Source organism: Neophocaena asiaeorientalis, unplaced genomic scaffold, assembly GCF_003031525.2.
Source record: "Neophocaena asiaeorientalis asiaeorientalis breed wild unplaced genomic scaffold, Neophocaena_asiaeorientalis_V1.1 scaffold131, whole genome shotgun sequence".
NCBI lineage: Eukaryota > Metazoa > Chordata > Mammalia > Artiodactyla > Phocoenidae > Neophocaena > Neophocaena asiaeorientalis.
In genome coordinates, this window is record NW_020173201.1 from 3637734 (window position 1) to 3660594 (window position 22861).

At 35.9% G+C, this 22861-nt stretch overlaps 1 protein-coding gene across 2 annotated transcripts in view; it reads left to right on the forward strand.

The window, feature by feature from the left end:
* The window catches only part of PRKG1 (protein kinase cGMP-dependent 1), a 1182852-nt gene that overhangs the window by 1144080 nt on the left and 15911 nt on the right, over positions 1-22861 (forward strand). For both annotated transcript variants that reach the window (XM_024744836.1, XM_024744835.1), the window contains exons 11-12: positions 18865-19004; positions 20115-20204. In XM_024744836.1, the coding sequence (XP_024600604.1) occupies positions 18865-19004; positions 20115-20204 (230 nt within the window). The remainder of the gene's footprint in view (positions 1-18864; positions 19005-20114; positions 20205-22861) is intronic.

Consider the following 22861-nt stretch of genomic DNA (forward strand, 5'->3'; position numbering starts at 1 on the left):
TGTGTCCTCTGTAGCCAAGGTGAATAAGCACTCTGTGCTGGTTGAAAACTCAAAATTGCCTCATTTTAACATAGCCTTTTCTCTAGAAATACCCTACTTGGATTATTATTAAATATGTCATCCTCATTTATATTTATTTTTCAAAAGAATGAAAACTGACACAAATTAGTAATTGTGATAGTGTTGATTTCTGAGAAAATAAGTTATTCAGATAGTTAATAAAAATCCAATTTGATAAATGCTAATTGAACATAATAGGTGCAGTCACAACACAGGCATTCCTCAGAGATATTGCGGGTTCAATTCCAGACCACTGCAATAAAGCAAGTATCACAATAAAGCAAGTAACAGGAATTTTTTGGTTTCCCAATGCATATGACAGTTATGTATACACTATACTATAGTCAATAAAGCAATTATCACAATAAAGCAAGTAACAGGAATTTTTTGGTTTCCCAATGCATATGACAGTTATGTACACACTATACTATAGTCTATAAAGCATGTAAGAGCATTAAGTCTAAAAAAACAATGTACAGGGGCTTCCCAGGTGGCGCAGTGGTTGAGAGTCTGCCTGCCGATTCAGGGGACACGGGTTCGTGCCCCGGTCCAGGAAGATCCCACATGCCGCGGAGCGGCTGGGCCTGTGCGTCTGGAGCCTGTGCTCCGCAACGGGAGAGGCCACAGCAGTGAGAGGCCCGCGTACTGCAAAAAAAAAAAAAAAAAAAAAAATACTTTATTGCTATAAAATGCTATCATCTGAGTCTTCAGTAAGTAGTAACATCAAAGATCACTGATCACAGATTATTATAGCAAATATAATAATCATGAAAAAGTTTGAAATACTGTGAGAATTACTAAAATGTGACACAGAGACACGATGTGAGCAAATGCTGTTGGAAAAATGATATCGACAGACTTCCTCGACACAGGGTTGCCACAAACCTTCAATGTGTTAAAAATGCAGTATCTGCAAAGTGTGGTAAAAAAACGAAGCGCAATAAAATGAAGTATGCCTGTATACTGCAACTTCTAAAACATCTAACCACAAGATAGTTTCTAAGCAGAAATCACAGGTGATAACATTTATCTCTGCTTTGACATATACAAATAAGGTAAAATATGCATGAATTCATCTTGTTACTGTAGAACATATTCTCTTTAGTACACTGATAGCTGGAATACAGTTTAGACTAAATGAACGACAACAAATCGAACAGTCACACTCTTATACATCTTTTGAAATTACAGGAATTTTATACACTAGCCATCTGTTGAAATGAACATTTTTCTTTAAAAGTGTTTGAAATTAGTGTTCTATAGTAAAGGAAAATGTTAGCATTTCCTCCTCTAAACCTTCTTGTTTTTCTAGAAAGATCAATCCACAGTTGGCCCTCAATATTCACAGGTTCCCCATCCATGAATTCATCCAACCTCAGATTGAAAATATTCGATAAGGTTTCAAAAAGCAAAACTTGAATTTGACACGCACCAGAAACAATTTACATAGCATTTACATTGTATTTACAACTATTTATATATTACCTATGCTGTATTTATACCTATTTACATAGCATTTTCATTGTATTAGGTATTATAAGCAATCTAAGGATGATTTAAAGTATACAGGAGGGTGTATTTAGGTTATATGCAAATATTATGCCATTTTATATGAGGGACTTGAGCATCTAAGGATTTTGGTATCCACAGGGGAGACTGGAGTCAATCCCTCAAGGATACTAAGGGCCAACTGTAAATCTAGAAGGCACTGGACATGTCTTTCCATGGCTTAAGATAAGTTTTGGATGAACTGTTTTATCACCACTTAACAGTTTGGTCACTCACCTTTTTGTTTTATGTGACATAAATTTGATTTTTTTTTAATCCAGTGACTTTATGGTCACGTCACATTCAGTAAAAGTGTATCTATTAAAACAATTCCTAAATATTTTTTGTGGGATATAGCAATATCACGTGTGATTCGTGCCCTCAAAGAACATCTTGCTTCTCCTACGTAAGAAGATAACATCAATACATATGGAAAATAGCAAGTGAAATCCTTTAGTATTGTATTAAATTCTAAATCATGAAGAAGGGTTCTCAGCATTTCAAAAAGAGAGCATTTGGAGCTGATGATGTAGCGAGGCCCTGAGAAGACACAGAACTTGAGCCAGGGCTTAGAGAATAGGTTGGGATTTAAATGAACAGATGCAAAAAGGTCATTTGGGGGAAAGGCCATTCCAGGAAAAGTTTACAACACAGAAGGCCACGTGTTTTCACAGGACACCAAAGCAAGTGGCCTGACTAGAGGTTGTGTGAGGGAGCAGTGAGAAATACTAGATAACCAACTGATAGGGTATAACTGTATTATATTCTTAAAGGAGATTAGACTTTAAGGCATTGGGCATTGGGGGGCTTTAGGTCAAGAGAAGAACGCAAATAAACACAGGCTCGGCTCTCAACTTCCACCCATGAAATAAAAGAATACACTATAAGGTGACTAGAAGGGCTATTTTGAGGTGGCAGTGCTCCCAAAGATAAACATCATAATTTCTCTTCTGAATAAGGTAGTTTACTTTGTGCCAAGATGTATTCCTCGTCCCTGAAAATTTTATGTAAACACTTTCAAAGAGAGATCCCTTCCGTGAAGGGGAAAAACAGTCTCCTTGTGTATGTTAGTAATGTTGAAAATAGCCGTGTCCTCTTAAATAAAATGAAATGATTTATCTTGCTTTCTAGAAATAAACATAAAAAAGATGATTCTGAATGTTTCACTGTAGCTCATCAGCTGTATACATTTAATTTATTGCTAATTCATATTCTGTCCTTCATATTAACATCCCCCGTTGCGCTGACATATACCATATATTAGGCTAAACACTGGGCTAAGAAATCAGGAGATTTTGTGGGCCAGATGGCTTGGTACTTAGCCCCAGCTTCAGTTAACTGCCTTGCAAATTCACAGTAAGAGTGGGGAGATCATCAATACCCCAAAAGTAACAAGCTAAACCAATGGGAACCACTGTCTGGTCATGGCTGCAATCTCAGATTCCACTTTCATGAACAAAGCAGTTTCAATGTTTAATGCGACTGTTTTTCGTAGATAAGTTAGCATAAGCAAAAAACCAGTAAACACATGTTGAACTGGCTTAACTACATGTGAAGTACGAAATCTTGTGAAAATTTTGAAGTAGAAAAACAGAGAAAGAAGCTATACTTTTATTAATATCAGAAAGGGTAAAGTTTGAATATAGCATGGATTAGGACATTAAGATCTGGTTATAAGCCATTTGATTAAAAGTCTTCCAGTAACAGTTTAAAAAAATTATAAGGTTATTTATGTCTAACATCTCAAAAGTGTGATTAGAATGCAAAACCTCTCATAACTTAATCTGTTCACATCTCAGAGAGTTGAATTTTGCCATATATGATTCTCTCTATATCATTTAAACTCATTTTAAATCTTCACTGTGTCAATAAATGAAAGAAGTTGAAGTGTCAGCTTACGATACTCAACTCCATCTATGTGAAGTTTTAAGTTATAAGTGTACTTTTAAGTATTAGAATAAGTTGAATTATGTGAAATATTCAACAGTTAAACTATTTCATGTAGTATTTCTTTATATGAGTGAGATTATGCATAGAAATTAAATCTTAAGGGAAAGAAACTATTTGATTATGAAGGAAAACAATTTAAAGTGCATCATAGGTAATAAAATCAATTTTAATATCCCTACAAAATGAAATAGGGTTTATTTAACACAAGTACTGTAGGGAAGAGAAATGGTGTATTTAAATTTCACATTTCAGGAAACAATCTTGAATCAATGTAGGTAGCCTTTTGAGTCAAAATGTAGCAGTGCTAATTCCCTATTAAGGGAAATCACAAGCGCTCTTTCCTTTGCAAATGATTTCTATAAAATAGTCCAAACTTTTGTTCATGTTGTAATTAAAAACAGAAAAGTATGAAGTTCTTTTTCTTATCTTTCTCTGAACTAAAAGTTAAATGTCTTTTTAAAAAATTAAAATGAAAACTATTTTCTCTATGAAAATTGCTTCACATGTTTTTAACTCAATTTGAATTTAAAAATACAGATATTTCCTTATGTTTCTTATCACTAGCTGTAAAACTGAATTTTAGGTCTAAAGGCAAGTTACAGAGAAAATGGCGTTACATTTTGATAAGAAGTTGAGGTGACCCTGGGAAGGAAAACAAGGATGAAAAGCAGAGACCGTCTCCTGATTATCACTTGTGCAAATGGCAAGTGGGATTAAATGAAAAAGAGTAGATAAAATAAATTTTAAAAAGCTACTTTTTCTAGGTTCTTTGTTCTGAAATTGATATACCTCACCATTAATATAGATAACTTAGTGGCTATCTATGAAATAAATTTTACACATAAAGTCTTAACTATAAAATCGTACAACAGGGCCATGCCTCTGTGCTCATGGCTGAATAGTTTCCCAACTCTGACATCGCTATTCAACTCATGGTCCATCCTTTGCATTCTCTGTGTCATTTGGACATGCATCACGCAGACGGTGACAAGTTCCCTATGTTCCTCCCTGTGTATCCTATGGAACAAACCAGATGCCGTGGTTCCTTTTTAAGTTTTAGACATTGACTAGGGAAAAGAAATCTGTGATATTATTGTGTAATGAAGAGAGACAGGTAAATAATAAAACTGTGGATAACTAGTGAGAAAAGAGGTTTTAACAACAGATTGAAAACAGAAGTTTATAATTAAGATTATGGTTAATGTTTCCTGAACTTTATAGTACTATTACACAGAGAAAAGTAATTCTCACATAAGAATTCTTTTTTTTTGGTTAGGAAATGTTGAGGAGTACAGTCCAATACTACTTTGTAGAATAGAAGCTTTCTGTGCCCTTAAAAGATGTCACTTTCAGTAATGTAGTTAAGTCGGTTCTTCCTGAATACTTGGACACATTAGTATGTCATGTCCAAAAAAGTTATTTGCATCAGAGCAATAACACTGCTTTTTCTTTCTCTTTGAAAGAAAAACTTCCTTAAATTCAGACATTAATTTTTCCTATTCCTTCTGTTTCATTCGGGTGGTTGGAACAACTAATTTAAAACCAGATTTAAGTATGAATTGTAACAGGAAAATACTATTTATAAGTATCCATTTTAATTAGCATTCCCACATATCTTGGAAGTCATGGTAATAATGATAATTCTTACATAGCACTTTTTAATTTTCAAAGCACTTTCACATACACTATCTGATTTGGTCTTACAATATCTGTGACTATAAAATAATGTGGTTTTATTCTCGTAAGTGAGGAAAATGAGGCTCCAGATATTATGAACTTGGGTATGATTGTAGTTTGTACACTATTAAAATAATAAAAGACATTACCCAGCAAATATGTATTATTTTGACTAGACAAGTTTTAAGAATTGTGTGATAGTTATATACATTTTGCTTAAAATGACCCATGATCCCACCTTTTTTTTGGACATGAGGACTTCTTTGAGTTTAGGACTTTTAATAAATAGCAAATAGAGAAGTCATAAAAAAGAATAAAAATTTTTATAAAAATGTTAATAGTTTACAGAAACTAGAGTAAAAATGAAATATAGTTTTGATTAATTGGGGAACTTTTATGAAGGGGTAAAGATAAGCATAGAAAGAAAAACATTTCTGACATTTAGTTCCTTAAAATATAAATTAAAAATATACCTATCTCACAATCAATAAAGACAAGAACTAAAAAATATAGATACACATATTTTCTGGCTTTTTCTTATTTTAAAATTCCTTAAAAGCTTTTTTGAGGTATAATCTACTTACCACAGAATTGTACAATCACCACCACAATCCAATTTTAGAACATTTCCATCACTTTAATAGAACCCTTGTGGCCCACTTGCAAATACTCTCCATTCCTACCCTCAGCTCCAGCAACTACTAATTTACTCTCTCTCTAAAGATTAGCCTTTTTTACTGCCTGTTTTCTTACACTAAAACTTTGTTTTACACGAAATATTTTTATTTTCTACATGTATAATTGTAAATTTAGTTCAATATGGATCTGAATACAAAGGTGTTTAATACACAGCAACTTCATGCCTTTTTTCTTTTTGAAGTTTATGGTGATTTTATGCCTCCTTTATTACCCTACTTCAGCTTTGTTACTGTACCCAACTGCTACTGAACAGAGCTGTTTAAGTTGTTTCCTGAACATGGAGTTTGAGGCCAGTATCTGATAGGTTGTGAAGCATTGTCTGGCACTAGGGGAGTATTGCAAAATGATGGAGACAAAACAACCTAGTGTTTATGCATGTCTAGAGGGTCTAATAGTTGGCTTGCTGGTTTACTTGGTTGTTAAAGTTTTATAATGCGTCTTTTGCCTCTTTTGGTGAATCTGGTTGAGAACTGTAACCAGAGTAGAGAAAAGCATACTCCCACAGTTTGGCACAGTTTATCTTATAGAATAGGACCTATACATTTTTCTCAGTCTAGGGTTTTCTTTCTCTTTCTTTCCTTCCCTTCCTTCCTTTATTCCCTCCCTCCCCGCCCCCCCGCCTGCCTGCCTTCCTCCCTCCTTCTTTCCATCTTCACTTATAGAACTTTTCTTTTCACTATAGGCCTTGTTATGAATTCCGTAAATTACGTCAATTTGGATTAAATGTGAGCTACTTAAATTTTACAATACAGACCATGGCCATATTGTTCCTGGATTACTTAGAAATCTATTTCCTCCCTGTTTAAAGACAGCCCAAAATAAAGAAATGATTTTATGCCATCCCATGTAACATGGATTGCCTGATTAAATTGTGTGCTGGTTTGTTTAGAGAAAATATTTGCCATTCCTATTTTGCTGTTGTCCAGCTATTACAATTAGGATGACTCTGCCTAGATTTCCTTATGCCTTGGAGTCTGTTTTAGTGCTCTTCTTGGGAAAGCTACTACTATTTCTATCCAATGCATGTTCTTTGACAATTAGTAACACAGAAAATACAACAGTTAAGAAGCAGATCCCCTTTAGGTGTTGGGCTTGAGAGAACAGAGCAAATAAAACCTCCACATCCCGGGAGAATATGCATGTGCTGTAAACTCAGGGTCATGCTTCCTTATGCCACCTTTGTGTTACTTGGGTAATTCCCCCTTTATCCTTTGGCCCAAGCTATTGCCACAGGTTTGTTGGGCTGTTTCCATAAGGTTAAATATAATTAACATGCTTTCACAATGCATATTTATTATGTCAAATTTCAGGTTCATAGAATCTTCCGGCTGGAAGGAACCCTTAGATGTAATTTAGTTTGGCCCTTCATTTTCTGAGAGGTGGCCTGAGGCCCAGTAAGATTATATGACTAAACATAAACCTATTAGTGAAAGATCTAGGACTAGAACCCAGGTTTCCTGTGTAAGCTTTTCTTTTCTTTTCTTGAAATATAGTTGATGTACAAATATTATGTTAGTTTCAGGTGTACTACATAGTGATTTGATATTTGCATACATTATGAAATGATCACCGCAGTTAAGCCTAGTAATCATCTGTCCCCATACAGTTATTACAGTATTATTGACCATGTTCCTTATGCTGTATGTTACATCCCTCTGACTTATTTATTTTATAACTGGATGTTTGTACCTCTTCATCCCCTTCACCTACTTTACCACCCCCACTTACTTCCCCTCTGGCAACCACACATTTGTTTTCTGTGTCTATGAGTCTCTTTTCATTTAGTTTTGTTTGTTTGGTTTGCTTTTAGATTCCACATTTAAGTGAGATCATATTGTATTTCTCTTTCTCTGTCTGACATTTCACTTAGCATACTACCCTCTAGATCCATCCATTTTGTTGCAAATGGCAAGATTTCATTTTTTTATGGCTGAGTAATATTTTATTTTATATAAAACACACACACCACATCTTCTTTATCCATTTGTCTATTGATGGGCACTTAGGTTGCTTCCATATCTCGGCTATTGTACATAATGCTGCTATGAACACTGGGATGTACATATCTTTTGGAATTAGTGTTTTGGGGTTTTTTGGGTAAATACCCAGAAGTGAAATTGCTGGATCATATGGCAGTTCTATTTTTAATTTTTTATAGGAACCTCCATACTCTTTCCACAGCAGCTATATATACCAATTTACAAGCCCACCAACAGTGCATGAGGGTTCCCTTTTCTCCACATCCTCACCAACATTTGTTATTTGTTGTATCTTTGATGATAGCCATTCTGAGAGGTGTGAGGTGGATTTTCATTGTGGTTTTGACTTGCATCTCCTTGATGATTAGTGATGTTGAGCATCTTTTCAAGTGTCTGTTGGCCATCTGTATGTCTTCTTTGGACAAATGTCTATTCAGTTCCTCTGCCTATCTTTTAATTAGATTGTTTGGGGGTTTTTTGATGTTGAGTTATATGGTTTCTTTGTATATTTTGGATATTAACTCCTTATTGATGTGATGTTTGCAAATATTTCTCCCATTCAATAGGCCAACTTTTTGTTTTGTTGATAGTTTCCTTCACTGTGCAAGAGATTTTTGGTTTGGTATAGCCAATTTGTTTATTTTTGCTTTTGTTTCCATTCCCTGAGGAGACATATTGAGAAATATATTGCTAACACTGATGTCAAAGAGCCTACTCCCTATATTTTCTTCTAGGAGTTTTATAGTTCCAGGACTCATATTTAAGTCTTTAATCCATTTTGAGTTTATTTTTTGTATATGGTATGAGAAAGTTGTCAGTTTGATTATTTTGCATGTAGCTGTTTAGTTTTTTTCCAGAACCATTTATTGGAAAGCCTATCTTTTCCCCAGTGTATATCCTTGCTTCTTTTGTTGTAGATCAATTGACCATATAAGTGTGGGTTCATTTCTGGACATTCTATTCTGTTCCATTGATCTCTGTGTCTGTTTTTGTGCCAGTACCTACTGTTTTGATTACTGTAGCTTTGCAGTATAGTTTGAAATCAGCATGATCCCCACCCCACCCCCGCAAATTTGTTCTTCTTTCTCAAGATTGCCTTGGTTACTCAGGGTCTTTTTTGTTTCCATACAAATTTTAGTATTGTTTCTAGTTCTGTGAAAAATGCCTTTTGCTAGGGATTGCTTTGAACCTGTAGATTGCCTTGGGTAGTACGGTTATTTTAACAACATTCATTCTTCCAATTCATGAGCATGGAATAGCTTTCTAATTGTTTTTGTCATTTTCAATTTCTTTCATCAATGTCTTCTAGTTTTCAGGGTACAATTATTTACCTATTTGGTTAGATTTATTCCTAGGTATTCTTTCAATGCAGCTATAAATGGGATTGTTTTCTTAATTTATCTTTCTGATAGTTCTGATATCTGAACTATCAGACAGTGTATAGAAATCCAACAGATTCCTGTATATTAATTTTGTATTGTGAAACTTTACCAAATTCATTTATAAGTTTAAATAGTTTTTTTGGTGATGTCTTTAGGATTTTCTATATATAATATCATCTTATCTGCAAACAGTGACAGTTTTACTGCTTCCTTCCCATTTGGATTCCTTTTATTTCTTTTTCTTGCCTGATTGCTGTAGCTAGGACTTTCAGTACTATGTTTAATAAAAGTGATGAGAGTGGGCATCCTTGTCTTATTCCTAACCTTAAAGAAAATGCTTTTAGCGTCTCACTGTTGGATATGATGTTGGCTGTCGCTATGTCATGTATGGCCTTTATTATATTGTGGTATTCTTCCACTATTCCCACTTTGCTGAGAGTTTTCATTATAAATCAATGTTGAATTTTGTCACAAGATTTTTTTGCGTCTACTGAGACGATATTTTTCAATTTGTTAATGCGGAGTATCATACTGATTGACTTGCAGACATTAACCACCCTTGCATCCTTGGGATCAATCCCATTTGATAATGGTTTATGATCATTTTAATGTATTGCTGAGTTTGGTTTGCTAATATTTTTGTTGAGGGTTTTTGCATCTATATTCACCAGTGATATTTGGCCTGTAATTTTCTTTTATTGTGGTATCTTTTTCTGGTTTTGGTATCAGGGTGATGGTGGCCTGGTAGAATGAGTTCCAAAACATTTTTTTCCTCTTTAATTTTTGGCAGTAGTTTGAAAAATATAGGTATTAAGTCTTATTCAAATGTCTTCTAGAATTCACCTCTAAAGCCATCTGGTCCTGGACTCATGTTTGTTGGGAGTTATTTTTATTATAATATTATTATTATTACTACTACTATTATTACTACTATTATTATTATTACTACTACTATTATTATTATTATTACTACTATTATTATTACTACTACTACTATTATTATTGATTCAGTTTCATTACTGGTATTGTTTAATCATATTTTCTATTTCTTCCTGATTCAGTTTGGGGATATTGTATCTTTCTAGGGATTTATCCATTTCTACTAGGTTGTCCATTTTATTACCATATAATTGTTCATAGTAATCTCTTATGATCCTTTGTGTTTCTGCAGTGTTGATTGTAACTTCTCCTCTTTAATTTCTGATTTTATTTTTGGGTTCTCTTTTTAACTTGATAAGTCTTGCTAACAGTTTATGTTTTAAAAGAATCAGCTCTTAGTCTCATTGATAGCTTTTTTTGTCTCTATTTTATTTATTTCTGCTCTCATATGTATTTTTTTTTCCTTCTACTAACTTTTGGATTTGTTTTTCTTTTTCTAGTTCCTTTCAGTATAAGGTTACATGTTTTTATTTGATATTTTTCTTGTTTCCTGAGGTAGGCTTGTATGAATTTAAACTTTACCCTAGAAGTGCTTTTATGCATCCCATAGATTTTGGATTGTTGTTTTTCCATTCTTATTTGTTTCCAGGTATTTTTTGATTTCCTTTTTAATTTCTTTAGGGACCCAATGGTTGTTTAGTAGCATGTTTTTTAGACTCCACGTTTGTGTTTCTTGCAGTTATTTTCTTTCAGTTAACATATAGTTTCACACCATTGTGGTTAGAAAAGATGCTTGATGTGATTTCAGTCTTCTTAAATTTATTGCGACTTGTTTGGGGGCCTAGCATGTAATCTATCCTGGATATTTGTTCCATGTGCACTTGAAAAGAACATGTATTTTGCTGTTTTTGGAAGAAATGTTGTATGTATTAAGTCCATATGATTTAATATGTCATTTAAGGCCAGTGTTTCCTTACTGGTTTTCTGTCTGATCTGTCCATTGATATATTGGGTGTTAAAGTTCCCTTCTGTTATTGTATTACTGTCAATTTCTCCCTTTATAGCTGTTAATATTTGCTTAATGTATTTAGGTGCTCCTAAGTTGGGTGTATATATATTTGCAGTTGTTGTATCTTCTTTTTGGCTTGATCCCTTGATCATTACATAATGCCCTTCTTTGTCTCTTGTTATAGTCTTTGTTTTAAAGTATATTTTGTCTGATATTAAGTATTGCTACCCTGGCTTTCTTTTCATTTGCATTTGTATGGAATATCTTTTTTAATCCACTCCCTTTCATTCTGTGTGTGTCTTTAGATCTGAAGTGAGTCTTTTGTAGGCAGCATATAAATGGATCTTGGTTTTGTATCCATTCGGCTATTCTATGCCTTTTGATTGGAGCATTTAGTCCATTTATATTTAATGTAATTATTGATAGGTATGTACTTACTGTCATTTTGTTAATTGTTTTCTGGTTCTTTTTGTAGTTCTTTTTTGTTCCTCTCTTCTTCTTTTGCTCTTTTTCCTTGTGATTTGATGAGAATCTTTACTGTTATGTTTGGATTTTTTTTCTCTCTTTTTGTGTGTTTATCTATTACAGGTTTTTGCTTTGTGGCTCCCATGAGGTTCATATATAACAACATATATATTATTATAGTAATATTTTACATTGATGAGCTCAAGGTCAAGCACATTCTAACAACTCTACATTTTTACTTCCCCTCTCCTGTTTAATTTTTTTGACGTCATGTTTTGTATCTTTTTCGTGTGTATCCCTTAACTACTTACTGTGAATATAGATAATTTTACTACTTTTGTCTTTTAACCTTCCTGCTAACTTTGTAAGTAGTTGATCTATTGCCTTTACCACTGAGATTTTTTTCTTTTTATAATTGTTATATTTCTAATTATGGCCTTTACTGCCTAGAGAAGTTCCTTTAACATTTCTTGTAAAGCTGGTTTTCGTGGTGCTGAACTCTTAGGTTTTGCTTGTCTGTAAAACTCTTTATCTCTTTCAAATCTGAATGATAACCTTGCTGGGTAGAGTATTCCTGGTTGTACGTTTTTTTCCTTTCATCACTTTAAATATATTGTGCCACTCCCTTTTAGACTGCAAAGTTTCTGCTCAAAAGTCAGTTGATACCTTATGGGATTTCTCTTGGACATAACTATTTTCTTTTTTCTTGATGCTTTTAAGATTCTCTCTTTATCTTTAGTTTTTGCCGTTTTAACTATAATGTGTCTTGGTGTGGACCTCTTTGGGTGGATCTTGTTTGGGACTCTCTGCTTTCTGAACCTGGATGTGTCTCCTTCCCTAAGTTGGGGATATTTTTGACTATTATCTCTTCAAGTAAGTCCTCTGTCCCTTTCTCTCTTCTGCTTTTGGGACTCCTATAATGTGAATGTTAGTACACTCAATGTTGTCTCAGAGGCCTCAAACTATCCTTATTTTTTTTAATCCTTTTTTTCATTTTTCTGTTCAGCTTGGGTGATTTCCACTACTCTGTCTTTTAGATCACTTATCCATTCCTCCGTATCATCTAATCTACTTTTGATTCTTTCTAGTGTATTCTTCATTTCACTTAATGTGTTCTTCAGCTCTGTTTTGTTCTCTTTATATCTTCTAACTCTTTGTTGAAATTCTGTGTTTAGCCATTCTTCTCCCAAGCTCAGTGGGCATTTTTATGAACATTATCTTGAACTCTTTACTGGGTAGAGTGCTTATCTGCACTTCATTTAGTTCTTTTTCTCAGGTTTTGTCTTGTTCCTTTGTTCAGAACATATCCCTCTTTCTCCTTATTTTGCCTAAGTCTCTGGTTTTATTTCTGTGTATTAGGTATGTTGATTATATTTTCTGATCTTGGAGAAGTGGCCTTATGTGGGAGATAGCCTATGTGTCCCAGCAGTACACTCCCCTCTGGTTAGCAGAGCTGTATGCTCTAGGGGAGGCCCCTCTGTGGGCCACTTGCACACTCCTGTTGTTGTAGGGCTGACTACTGTGGGTGCGCTGGTAAGCAGGCTTGCCCCACCCAGGCCAGTTGGCTCCAAGGCTATACGTCATGCAGTGGCTGCAGGCCCCACTGGAGGGTAGGCTTCCTGCATAGCTGGTGCTAGTCCCACTGGTGGTGGAGCTGAGTCCCCACACAGCAGTATGCATGACCTGGGCCAGAGAGGCAGGGTGCATCTTGGGGCAGGTGCCAGCCTGAGTCTGGTGCCAAGTACCCAGCACTAATAGGATAGAGAGAGGATTCCAAAGTTGCACTTGCCAGCGCCTGTGTCCACATGGTAGAACGAGCCCCCTAAAATGGCTGCTGCCAGTGTCTTCATCACCAAGGGTGCTCCTACTTGCCCCCTGCCTCTCCAGAGGCTCCCTAAGATTAGTAAGTGGGTCTGATCCAGGGTCCTTTCAAACTACTGGGACTTGGAGTGTGTGAGATTTTGTGCATGCCCTTTAAGAGTGAAGTCTCTGTTTCCTAAAGCCCTCCTGCTCTCCCAAACACAAACCTCACTGGTTTTCAAAGCCAGACATTATAGGGGCTCATATTGCAGGTATAGGACCCACAGGCCAGGGAGTCCAATATGGGACTTGGACCCCTCGCTCCTTGGAGAGGACTTCTATGATTGTGATAGTCCTCCTATTTGTGAGTTGCTGACCCAAGGGTGTGGGTCCTGACAATATTGTGTTTTTGTCCACCCCCACCCCCGTCTCATGGTAGTTCCTTCTTTATGTTTTTAGTTGTAGAAAATCTTTTCTGCTAGCCTTCAGGTCATTCTCATAGATGGTACCTCTGTAAGTAGTTATAATTTTGGTGTGTCTGTTAGAGGATGTGAGTTCAGGGTCTTCCTACTCTGCCATCTTGGCCACCTCCTCCTGTATAAGCTTTTCTAAGCTCACTTCATCATCTTTGTTCTATAGTATTAGCTTACCTAAGTGAGTCACCCTTTCTTGTTGTGCATGGAAATGTAATTTGAACTAGTTTACAAAGGAATTTTGCATAATAATAGGCCAAGTGATATTGACAGTTCAAACCTTATATTTAATAAATCATTTTAATTACAGTATAGTTCAGAAATTCATTTTCTTCCAAAATAATGAAAAGATATCTGCAGTGCAAAAGAAACTATGAACTGTTAATAACAAGTTAAATAGATGAATGGACAAACAGATTCTAAGGACCAGCTCCCAGTCATTGGCACTGAGCTAGTTTTAACCTTGCTCTGATCATAACCCTCCTTCCTCGCAAGAGCAAAGAATTAGGTCCAACAGGAGACAAGCCTTTATAAAGCAAGTGCCTGCCTCAGATAAAAGAAAGCATGTATTTAAATACAGCCAGCAATTGTGTCTTCAAAGCTCTTTAAAATGCTGGTGGCAGTGCCTCTCACTTTCAGGTCAGTATTATTTGGGTACCAGCTAGAACCTGATAGTTAAGAACGTGTCAAAATCTTTGTCAAAAATTCCCACATTAAGATTCACTTTGCTCAAGGATATATTCCTTCAAATGGCAACACAGTGATTCACACTGAAGTAACATTTTACTGTAAATGAAACTTTTTCCAATTTTAATTTCTGATATAGCACATAGCATTACTTGTAAAACATAGAAGAAATATATTGAATATTAGCATTTTCTCATTCATGTCTCCTTTCTAGAAACCTTGAGAGTGAAACCAGTATGGTACAAAGGCCAGCAATCTTTTAGATGTAGCTTCTCAAACCTCTACTATTCCCTTGATAGAACTGAAGTGGATGGGGTGGGAATAGGAATGGGTACAAAGTGGCATTCATCCTGTGGTGGATCATATTTTAAGAAAATTGCTTTGGCTTGAAGAGACCATTAAACTAAGAAGCACAAAAGAATAAAGGCAACTAACTGAATGTGTTCTCTGTTCCAGACACTGTGTTTGATATATAGGCCCTTTTATTTCATGTTCACAGGTAACTTAAGAGAATTATCCACATATTACAGATGAGGAAACAAAGAGTTTCAGAAATTTGTCCAAGATCACAATCAAAAAAAAAAAAAAAAAAAAAAAAAAAAAAAAAAAAAAAAAAAAAAAAAAAAAAAAAAAAAAAAAAAAAAAAAGGTTGAGATTTAAACAAAGGTAGTCAAATTTCAAAGCTCACCTTCTCAACCAGTGCATTAGCCTGTACATCTAGATGGGGTTAGGACAGTCTGCAAAGACAAACCTGGGAATCATGCCTAACCAACCAGGCTGGGAAGGATCCCTGAGCAAGAAGAAGAAATGTATTCCCTTCCCCTTCTTTTGCCTTCCTCTGTTCACACTCAGCATCTATGTCATATCTCTAGCTGGCCTGCTACAAAATCATCATCATCTCAAATTGGCACAAGTGGACTTGGTATAATTAATTTGACCAACAGGACAGATAAAAAGCACACTAAATTTCACCTTAAAATTTTTCATGTATTAGTTTTGTGAAAACACTTTCATAATAAAGCATAATAGCTTAGGCTCTCGAAATACAAATTGCTGTAACTTACACTGAGAGTTTATATTGAAAGAAAAAATTATGGCACGTACTTTAAGGAGATGAATAGTGTGGCTCAGCCCGAACTTGAACAGGTTACTATCCTGTACAGAATTTCTCAAGGTCTTTGCATACATGGAATTCTAATAGAGTGGTTTCCACTGTACCAGATCCTTTGAGAGAGTCAGACAATAATAAATAGCTATTCTGATTTAAAAGAGACTTAAAAATTTTTTTTCCATGACCAGAGTCATTATTTTTACTTACCATAAAAGTGAGATATGCTAATTGTATGAAAATTGAGCGATTCAAAAAAGTTAAAAAGAGCTAAATCAACTAAAAATCTCCCTAAGAGAAAACCATTGTTAACATATCAGTGAACACATTTCTTTTTGTCTCTTCATAAATTTATTTTGTATTTAGACGTAGATGGATAACTGTCCCCAAGACCCAGGTGACATTATCCTAGAGATGATGTTATTAATATAGTAGGCTTTTGGGGAATAATATCACATTTTAGTCATTCAAGGAAAAGCAAGGTTAAGAAAACATCTTGTAAATATAACAACTGAAAATTCAGAGCTGTATCCCATAGTTATTTGTCATGTATACTTCCTGTGAAGCATCAGCATTTAGAAATCTTTTCTTCCTTTTTTATGAATAATGGCAGTTTTGGAAAGAAGAAAAAGCAAATGCTACATACTTGTCATTTATAGCTTCCCTTGTTTTTATCCTGTTAACCTCAGAGATACACAGTATGGAGCTGAGATACTAGCTCTCTTTGTGGCTTTGCCAGTGATAAGTCATCATGGCTTATTTCATTTTTTCTTTGATTCATTTAGTCAACAAACATTTAATGAGCATTTATCCTTTGTCAGGCACAGTGGACAAAAAAATTCCCAGTCTTGGGTTGCTTACAGACTGGTGAAAAGAGACAGATACTAAACAAGTAATCAGAATAAATATTTGGTGCATTCGCTTGTGATAAGAGCTATAGAGAACACTAAAAAAGGGAAGGGAGAAGTAGGTGATTACTCTTTTATGTAGACTGGAGTGAGGAGAGACTTTCTGATTAGGAAACATTTGAGCAGAGAATTTAGGGAACTGAGAGGGCAAGCCCTGAGGATAACTGTGAGACAATATTCAGGCAGAAGAAGAGCATGTGCAAATGGCCTGAAGCAAGAGCTTGCTGTTATGCTCAAGGAGCAGCAAGATGGCCAGTGTGACCTGAGCACAGTGAGCAAGGAGGAAGTGAGGCTTACAGGGAATGGGGGTTCAGATAATGTAGGGCCTTGTCGGACTGTGTGACAGCTTTGTGTTTACCATGAGTGAGATGGGAAGCCATTGCAGTGTTTTGAACAGAGAAGTGACGTGATCTGGCCTTGTTTTAAAGACAACATTTGATCTACCCAAGGTACACGTAGAGAGACCATCACTGAATGCCCATGCGGTGGCACTTTCTCATTTAAGGTCCCAATAACTCCATACAGTAGGTGGCGTTATCCTCAGCAAGAGCAGTTACTCAACTGCCTAAGAGGACTGAGAGAGGCCTTAAGTGGAGTCAGGATTTAAGTCCAGACCTGTTCCCCGAAAGCCAGGGTTCTTTCCTCCTAACCTGTGCACCAGTTAAAAATGTGTGTTACCATCTCTAAAGAGAATAATTTGTACATTAGGTGTGTGATCTACTCTTCATTTACCTGGGGCAGACTCTAAAGAGGGAATACGATCTGATTTCTTCTCCTCTGAGTGTTAGCACTCTGACACAGCTCATTTTTCATGTCATGTTTCTTTTAGAAGTGGGTTTTCACATTTTTGTATTCTACTATGAACTATAGCTGAATTCATTTGTATCACACTAATCTATCATCTCAAAGAGTTTCACAAATGGAGTAGAGGGCCTTTAGCTGGTTAAGGCATTTTCAAATATCTATTTTCCCCTCTAACCGGTCATAAAGATTCTCAGATGCTGGAAGCAGACTGAGGCCTATTTATTTGAAGTGTCCTCGTGTTTTCTTCCAAAGAGCTTGCCACATTAATGTTCTCTCAATGGAATTCAGTCTGTCCATGTGTACATGAGCAAGACACTTAAGACCTTCACTATCCCTGCACTATCCCTGCAGCTAAAGTAAACAATTCACAACTAAAGAGGGGACAGCCACACTTCAGCTGAAAAGCAGGAACAGCTTATCATGTTATTTCTCCAAGGTTTTCATTAGTTCAGAAAAACATGGGCTGTTTGGTATTATCTTGAGAATTCTGTGGTTTGAGAACACTCAATGGTAATGCTTTTATATTGCCATTAAGTGATTAGCTCAGTTATCTCTCTTCTTTTCCTTGCAAGTCACCTTGTTCAAATATTGTGTAAAACAGTGAACACAGACCAGCAGCCTGTCTGAGGAATGTCATCTGGAGGACCCAAGCTCTCTCCAGAGCCACCGAGAGCCATGTGGGGCTGTAACAGAGGCTTGGAAGCATTGGGGACATCAAGGTTCAGCTTAGGTCTCCCAGTTAGTATAACTAAGGAGTAAGGTTCATGGTCAGACAAGTTTAAAGCCATCATGCCTATTTGAGAGGAAAAGAAAAGTAGTTTCCAAAGTCTTTAGAAAGAAATCTTGTTACTATCTTTTTTTTTTTTTTAATGGAAGGGAAAGACTGTGAGATAAAAAGAAGAAATAACAGTACACAAATTTTCAGTCTCAGCAGAGACAAGGGTCTATCACTGAATTAAATAACTCTAGAAATGTTTGTGGACTAGGACTAAAAAGAGGAAAAGCGTATAGGACCATATGGTCCTACTTTTTCCACACTCGAAGTAAAACTGGAGAAGGAATTCGTTTTTACTTTTACTTTTCTGACTGAAGGAGAAAAACTGTAAAGTATACTCAAACACATTATCTGAAATGAAATGAAATAATACAATGAGAATCAAATACACTTTCCCTCTTCTAATCCCAGTGGGCACAAAACTAATTGGCAATCCAGTTAGTGAAAATGCATCAGTTCCAGTGGAATGAGATTGGGCAATAGCTGTGAGCCCTGGATTTCAAACCCAGCTCCAGCAAGGCTTTACTGTGATACAGGTGGTGTTTGGGGTGTCATTTCAGTGCTCCACGCACCTGTTAATTTGGGGCTAAGAATGCATTCTGTTATATTAACTCTGTGGGTTTTTTTTTTCCTCACTTACTCCCCTCTGGCTTTCTTTAAGGTCCAATTGAAAAGTGAAGAATCCAAAACCTTTGCAATGAAAATTCTCAAGAAACGCCACATCGTGGATACGAGACAGCAGGAGCACATCCGCTCGGAGAAGCAGATCATGCAGGGGGCTCATTCCGATTTCATAGTGAGGTAAAGACCCTGCCCCAGGGGTCAAGTCCCCAACTCCAAGTGGAAAAGCAACCACATTTGCACTCACTGTTACACATCTGATTCACACAAAGAAACATAATTTTTAATCTGATTTTTAAAAAGTTTTTACTAAATAAAAAAACACTAGGGCTTCCCTGGTGGCTCAGTGGTTGAGAGTCTGCCTGCCGATGCAGGGGACACGGGTTCGTGCCCCGGTCCGGGACGATCCCACATGCCGCGGAGCGGCTGGGCCCGTGAGCCATGGCCGCTGAGCCTGCGCGTCCGGAGCCTGTGCTCCGCAACGGGAGGGGCCCCAACAGTGAGAGGCCCGAGTACCGAAAAAAGAAAAAGAAAACCACTAAAATTTTGATTCTTTTTTTTTTTTTTTAATGAGAATCAGATTCTGTGAAAAGAACATGTTTCCCAAAGGAGATATCAGAGTTCTTAATGTTCCATTTTTATCCTGTTATTCCAAGAACTCTGCATAGACCTCTGGTACGTGAAAGACAAAATACCAAAAATCAAACTATTTTACCTTGAATATTCTTTATTTGAATATTTTTTGAAGTTGTTAAAAAATGAAATGACTATCCCATCTCAGTATTTTGAGAGCACTGATAAGACAATGGGTTTTTTTTAATACGCAGAAGCTTTTCTAGTTAATTGGCCAGTGGCACTTGATGAAAACAGGGTATCACATGAATTTAAGTGAACAGTGCGTAAATGTCATACACATCTATATTTTAAAGTGTCATCTACTGAATATCCACGCACACTGCATGTTTATGACCACTAAATATTGCTCAAGAGGCCACACTTGAAACGTTAGCCCAATTGGAATTAGAGGAACCCCAGGAAGCCCTCTTGGTTCATAATCATTTGGATTAATCCATTTCAAAGGAGAGACTACCCCCTACAGTGTGAAAATCTTAGTCATGAGCCATCGCTTCCTTTTTCCTCTTTGTGAATTTAGATCCTTCTCATTCTTTTAATAAGATTTCAAGCTTGGTAAATCAACAGTAAGACTGTAATCCGGGCACTGAAAACATTTACATGCTTTTAAAAGACAGTAACGTTTATAATCTTTGTTTTCTTGTTTGCAATTCACAGATTATACAGAACATTTAAGGACAGCAAATATTTGTATATGTTGATGGAAGCTTGCCTAGGTGGAGAGCTCTGGACCATTCTCAGGGATCGGTAAGAGTTTTAAGAAATTTCTATCATGTCTTTGAAAATGTAGTTGACTGTGATGGTTTGTAAGAAGAGTCAATTTTTATAAAGTACAGAAGTCATATTTACATATGCTTGTATTTCAAAATGTAAATATGGGTCACAACCCACTATCTACGTGTGATTGACTGTAAATAGGAAACTCTGTTTCAGATTTGTAACCAATGATATAGGATTAGTCCACCATAAAAACGGTACCTGTCAAGGTACATGCAGAGGCTTTAGTTTAACTTGAATATCACAATCAGACAACTATATGTCTAGAATTCACTTCATTGCTGTTAACAATGAAGAGAATTAAAGTTATTTTATAGTTGCAATCTAGATTAACTGTTAGTTGGATTGTTCCACTCATTCTCCAGATGGGCTATCTTTCCTAACACTGGGAATTTTTTCCAAAGTAACTTTTCCCTCTACCTTTACATTGCTCTTTGGTTTCAAAATTAACAGAAGTTTCCAACCATCCCTTTCAGGACTTACCTGGTCTTGGGAAGAAAAGGAACCCACTTAACACTCCTCTTTGCCCTTTCAGGGCAAGTAAAGTTGGTCTCTTTAGCGCTTATTTTTTTAATTATTCAAAATTAATTTTCTATTTCCTATTTATGTATAGCAGACTATCATTTAAAAAAATATTCTACCAACCCTAAATGTTTACTTAAAAAAAAACTACAATTTTCTTTGAATGACCTAATAACATTCAAAAGGCATCTTTGTTCCTTTGAATATTCACCTTTAGACATCTTTTTCTTTTCTTATTTGTTACAATCTCACCCCACAGGCTCTCCTTCATCAGGTAACATCTTTCAGACTCAGCTATAGACAGCCCTAATGCCCCCAGAAAGCCATGTTATTTTTTTGACAGCTTATTATTTTGTAGATATCCCAGAATAGAACTAGTTCTTTATAAACTAGTGCTTTGAAGTCTCATTCCTAATTGTATCCTTATGGTACCTTCATATCTTTGTACCCACTGCCCTTTCAGGTCTTTTATTCCCATTGCCTTACTTGTATATGACAAATGGGTTTCTTTTTACCTTATTGTGTCCTATTACATTAATGGTTTTTTTCTTAAATTCAAGGTAAATATGCCTATAAGGGAATGTATCATTTTGGCACTAGGGGACAGGGTTAACATCTGTACTGAGCTATTATATCATAGTGTATTACTATGTTACTGTTAATTAATTTTTGGGTACAGATTATATGCCAGACATTGTGATAGAGGCCGAGGATAAAATGATAAATAAAACAGTTGTGGTCCCATGCTTCATAACTTACAGGATGTAGCAGAAACTTAATATCCTGATTTGTGAGTTAATATCTGGTTTATCCTAATGTGCTTCTACTATATTATTTTTGACCTGACCTTCCAATACACTGATTTATTTGAAATCTCTGCCCTACTTTGTACTAATTAGAATAGGAGATTTACTGGTAGAAGTAAACATTGAAGCAATAATAAGCCACTTAGGGAAAGGAACAGCGATTTTAAACTTCTATTAACTTCTTTAACAAGACACCAACAACAAAAAAAAATTTTTTTAATAGCTTTAAAAATAATAATAAAAGTTAACCTAAAGTCCACTCAAACATGCATAGACATCAATATTCAACTTATTTTTTGCAAGAAAACTGTTTCATATTTCTCCTTAGTTAACTTGATTTTGCATTTTTGGGGTACATAAATGCTAGCCAAGGCTTACAAGTGAGATGTATTTGGATTTGTCGGGGTAGCAAAGGAATGCTATCAAGAAGCAGCTTGTCTTGGGAGGAGTGGATGGAGGAAGAAGATCAGTGATGGTCCTTTCTCTACCTCCACCAGACTGCTTACTGACCCTTTCTTTTGTCTTCCCTTTTATCATCCTTGGATTTGGGGTACACAGTTGCTGAGTCCCCCCAGTGTGCTAAATATTCATTAAGGAGGCATGATCCAGAGAAATAGCAGCTACCTGATCCTTCCTAAAGATTCAGAGGGGCTGAAGCTTCGACATGAAAAGCAATGAAGCTGTCGTATATAAAATCATCTCGGACTCATTGTCCCCTGCCAACTTTCTTTTTTAGATATTCAATATGTATGTAGCCTTACTGCTTTTATTCCAAGAGACTTTTTTTTTTCCTACGTAAGAAATTGCTAAAGGGAAAGCATAGTTTTGGATATCCAGGCTCCAATTAATACTGTCACAGACTAGCTTCCTCATTGCTTGTTTAAACTGGGGCTGAAAAATCCTAAAGATTAACTGTTAGAACCAAAAAAATGCCAAGAGAAAAAGGAAATTAATTATGCTATTTGTCACAGTGTATATAAAAGTATCCTCAGTCAAAATAAACCTTTTTGTTCAGTTCCTTTAGTTTTCCTCTCGGGTCCCAGTAAGTAGTAGTAAGGGAGAAGCTATTCTGAGAGCAGAAAGGAAATGTATTGGTGGGAAGGTTAATCTGAAGAAAGGCTTGTGTGACCTCTGAGCCTCAGGGATTTAGCGCAGGAAGTCTCCTATAGCAATGACATCCTCCTTCCTTCACCTAGCAGCTGAGCTGACCATTTCCTGCCTCTCACTCTCTTTCTTCTCATCAGCATAGAAAAAGAACACAGAGCAGTTTTTTATTTGTTGTCAGGAAGAAGGAATTAA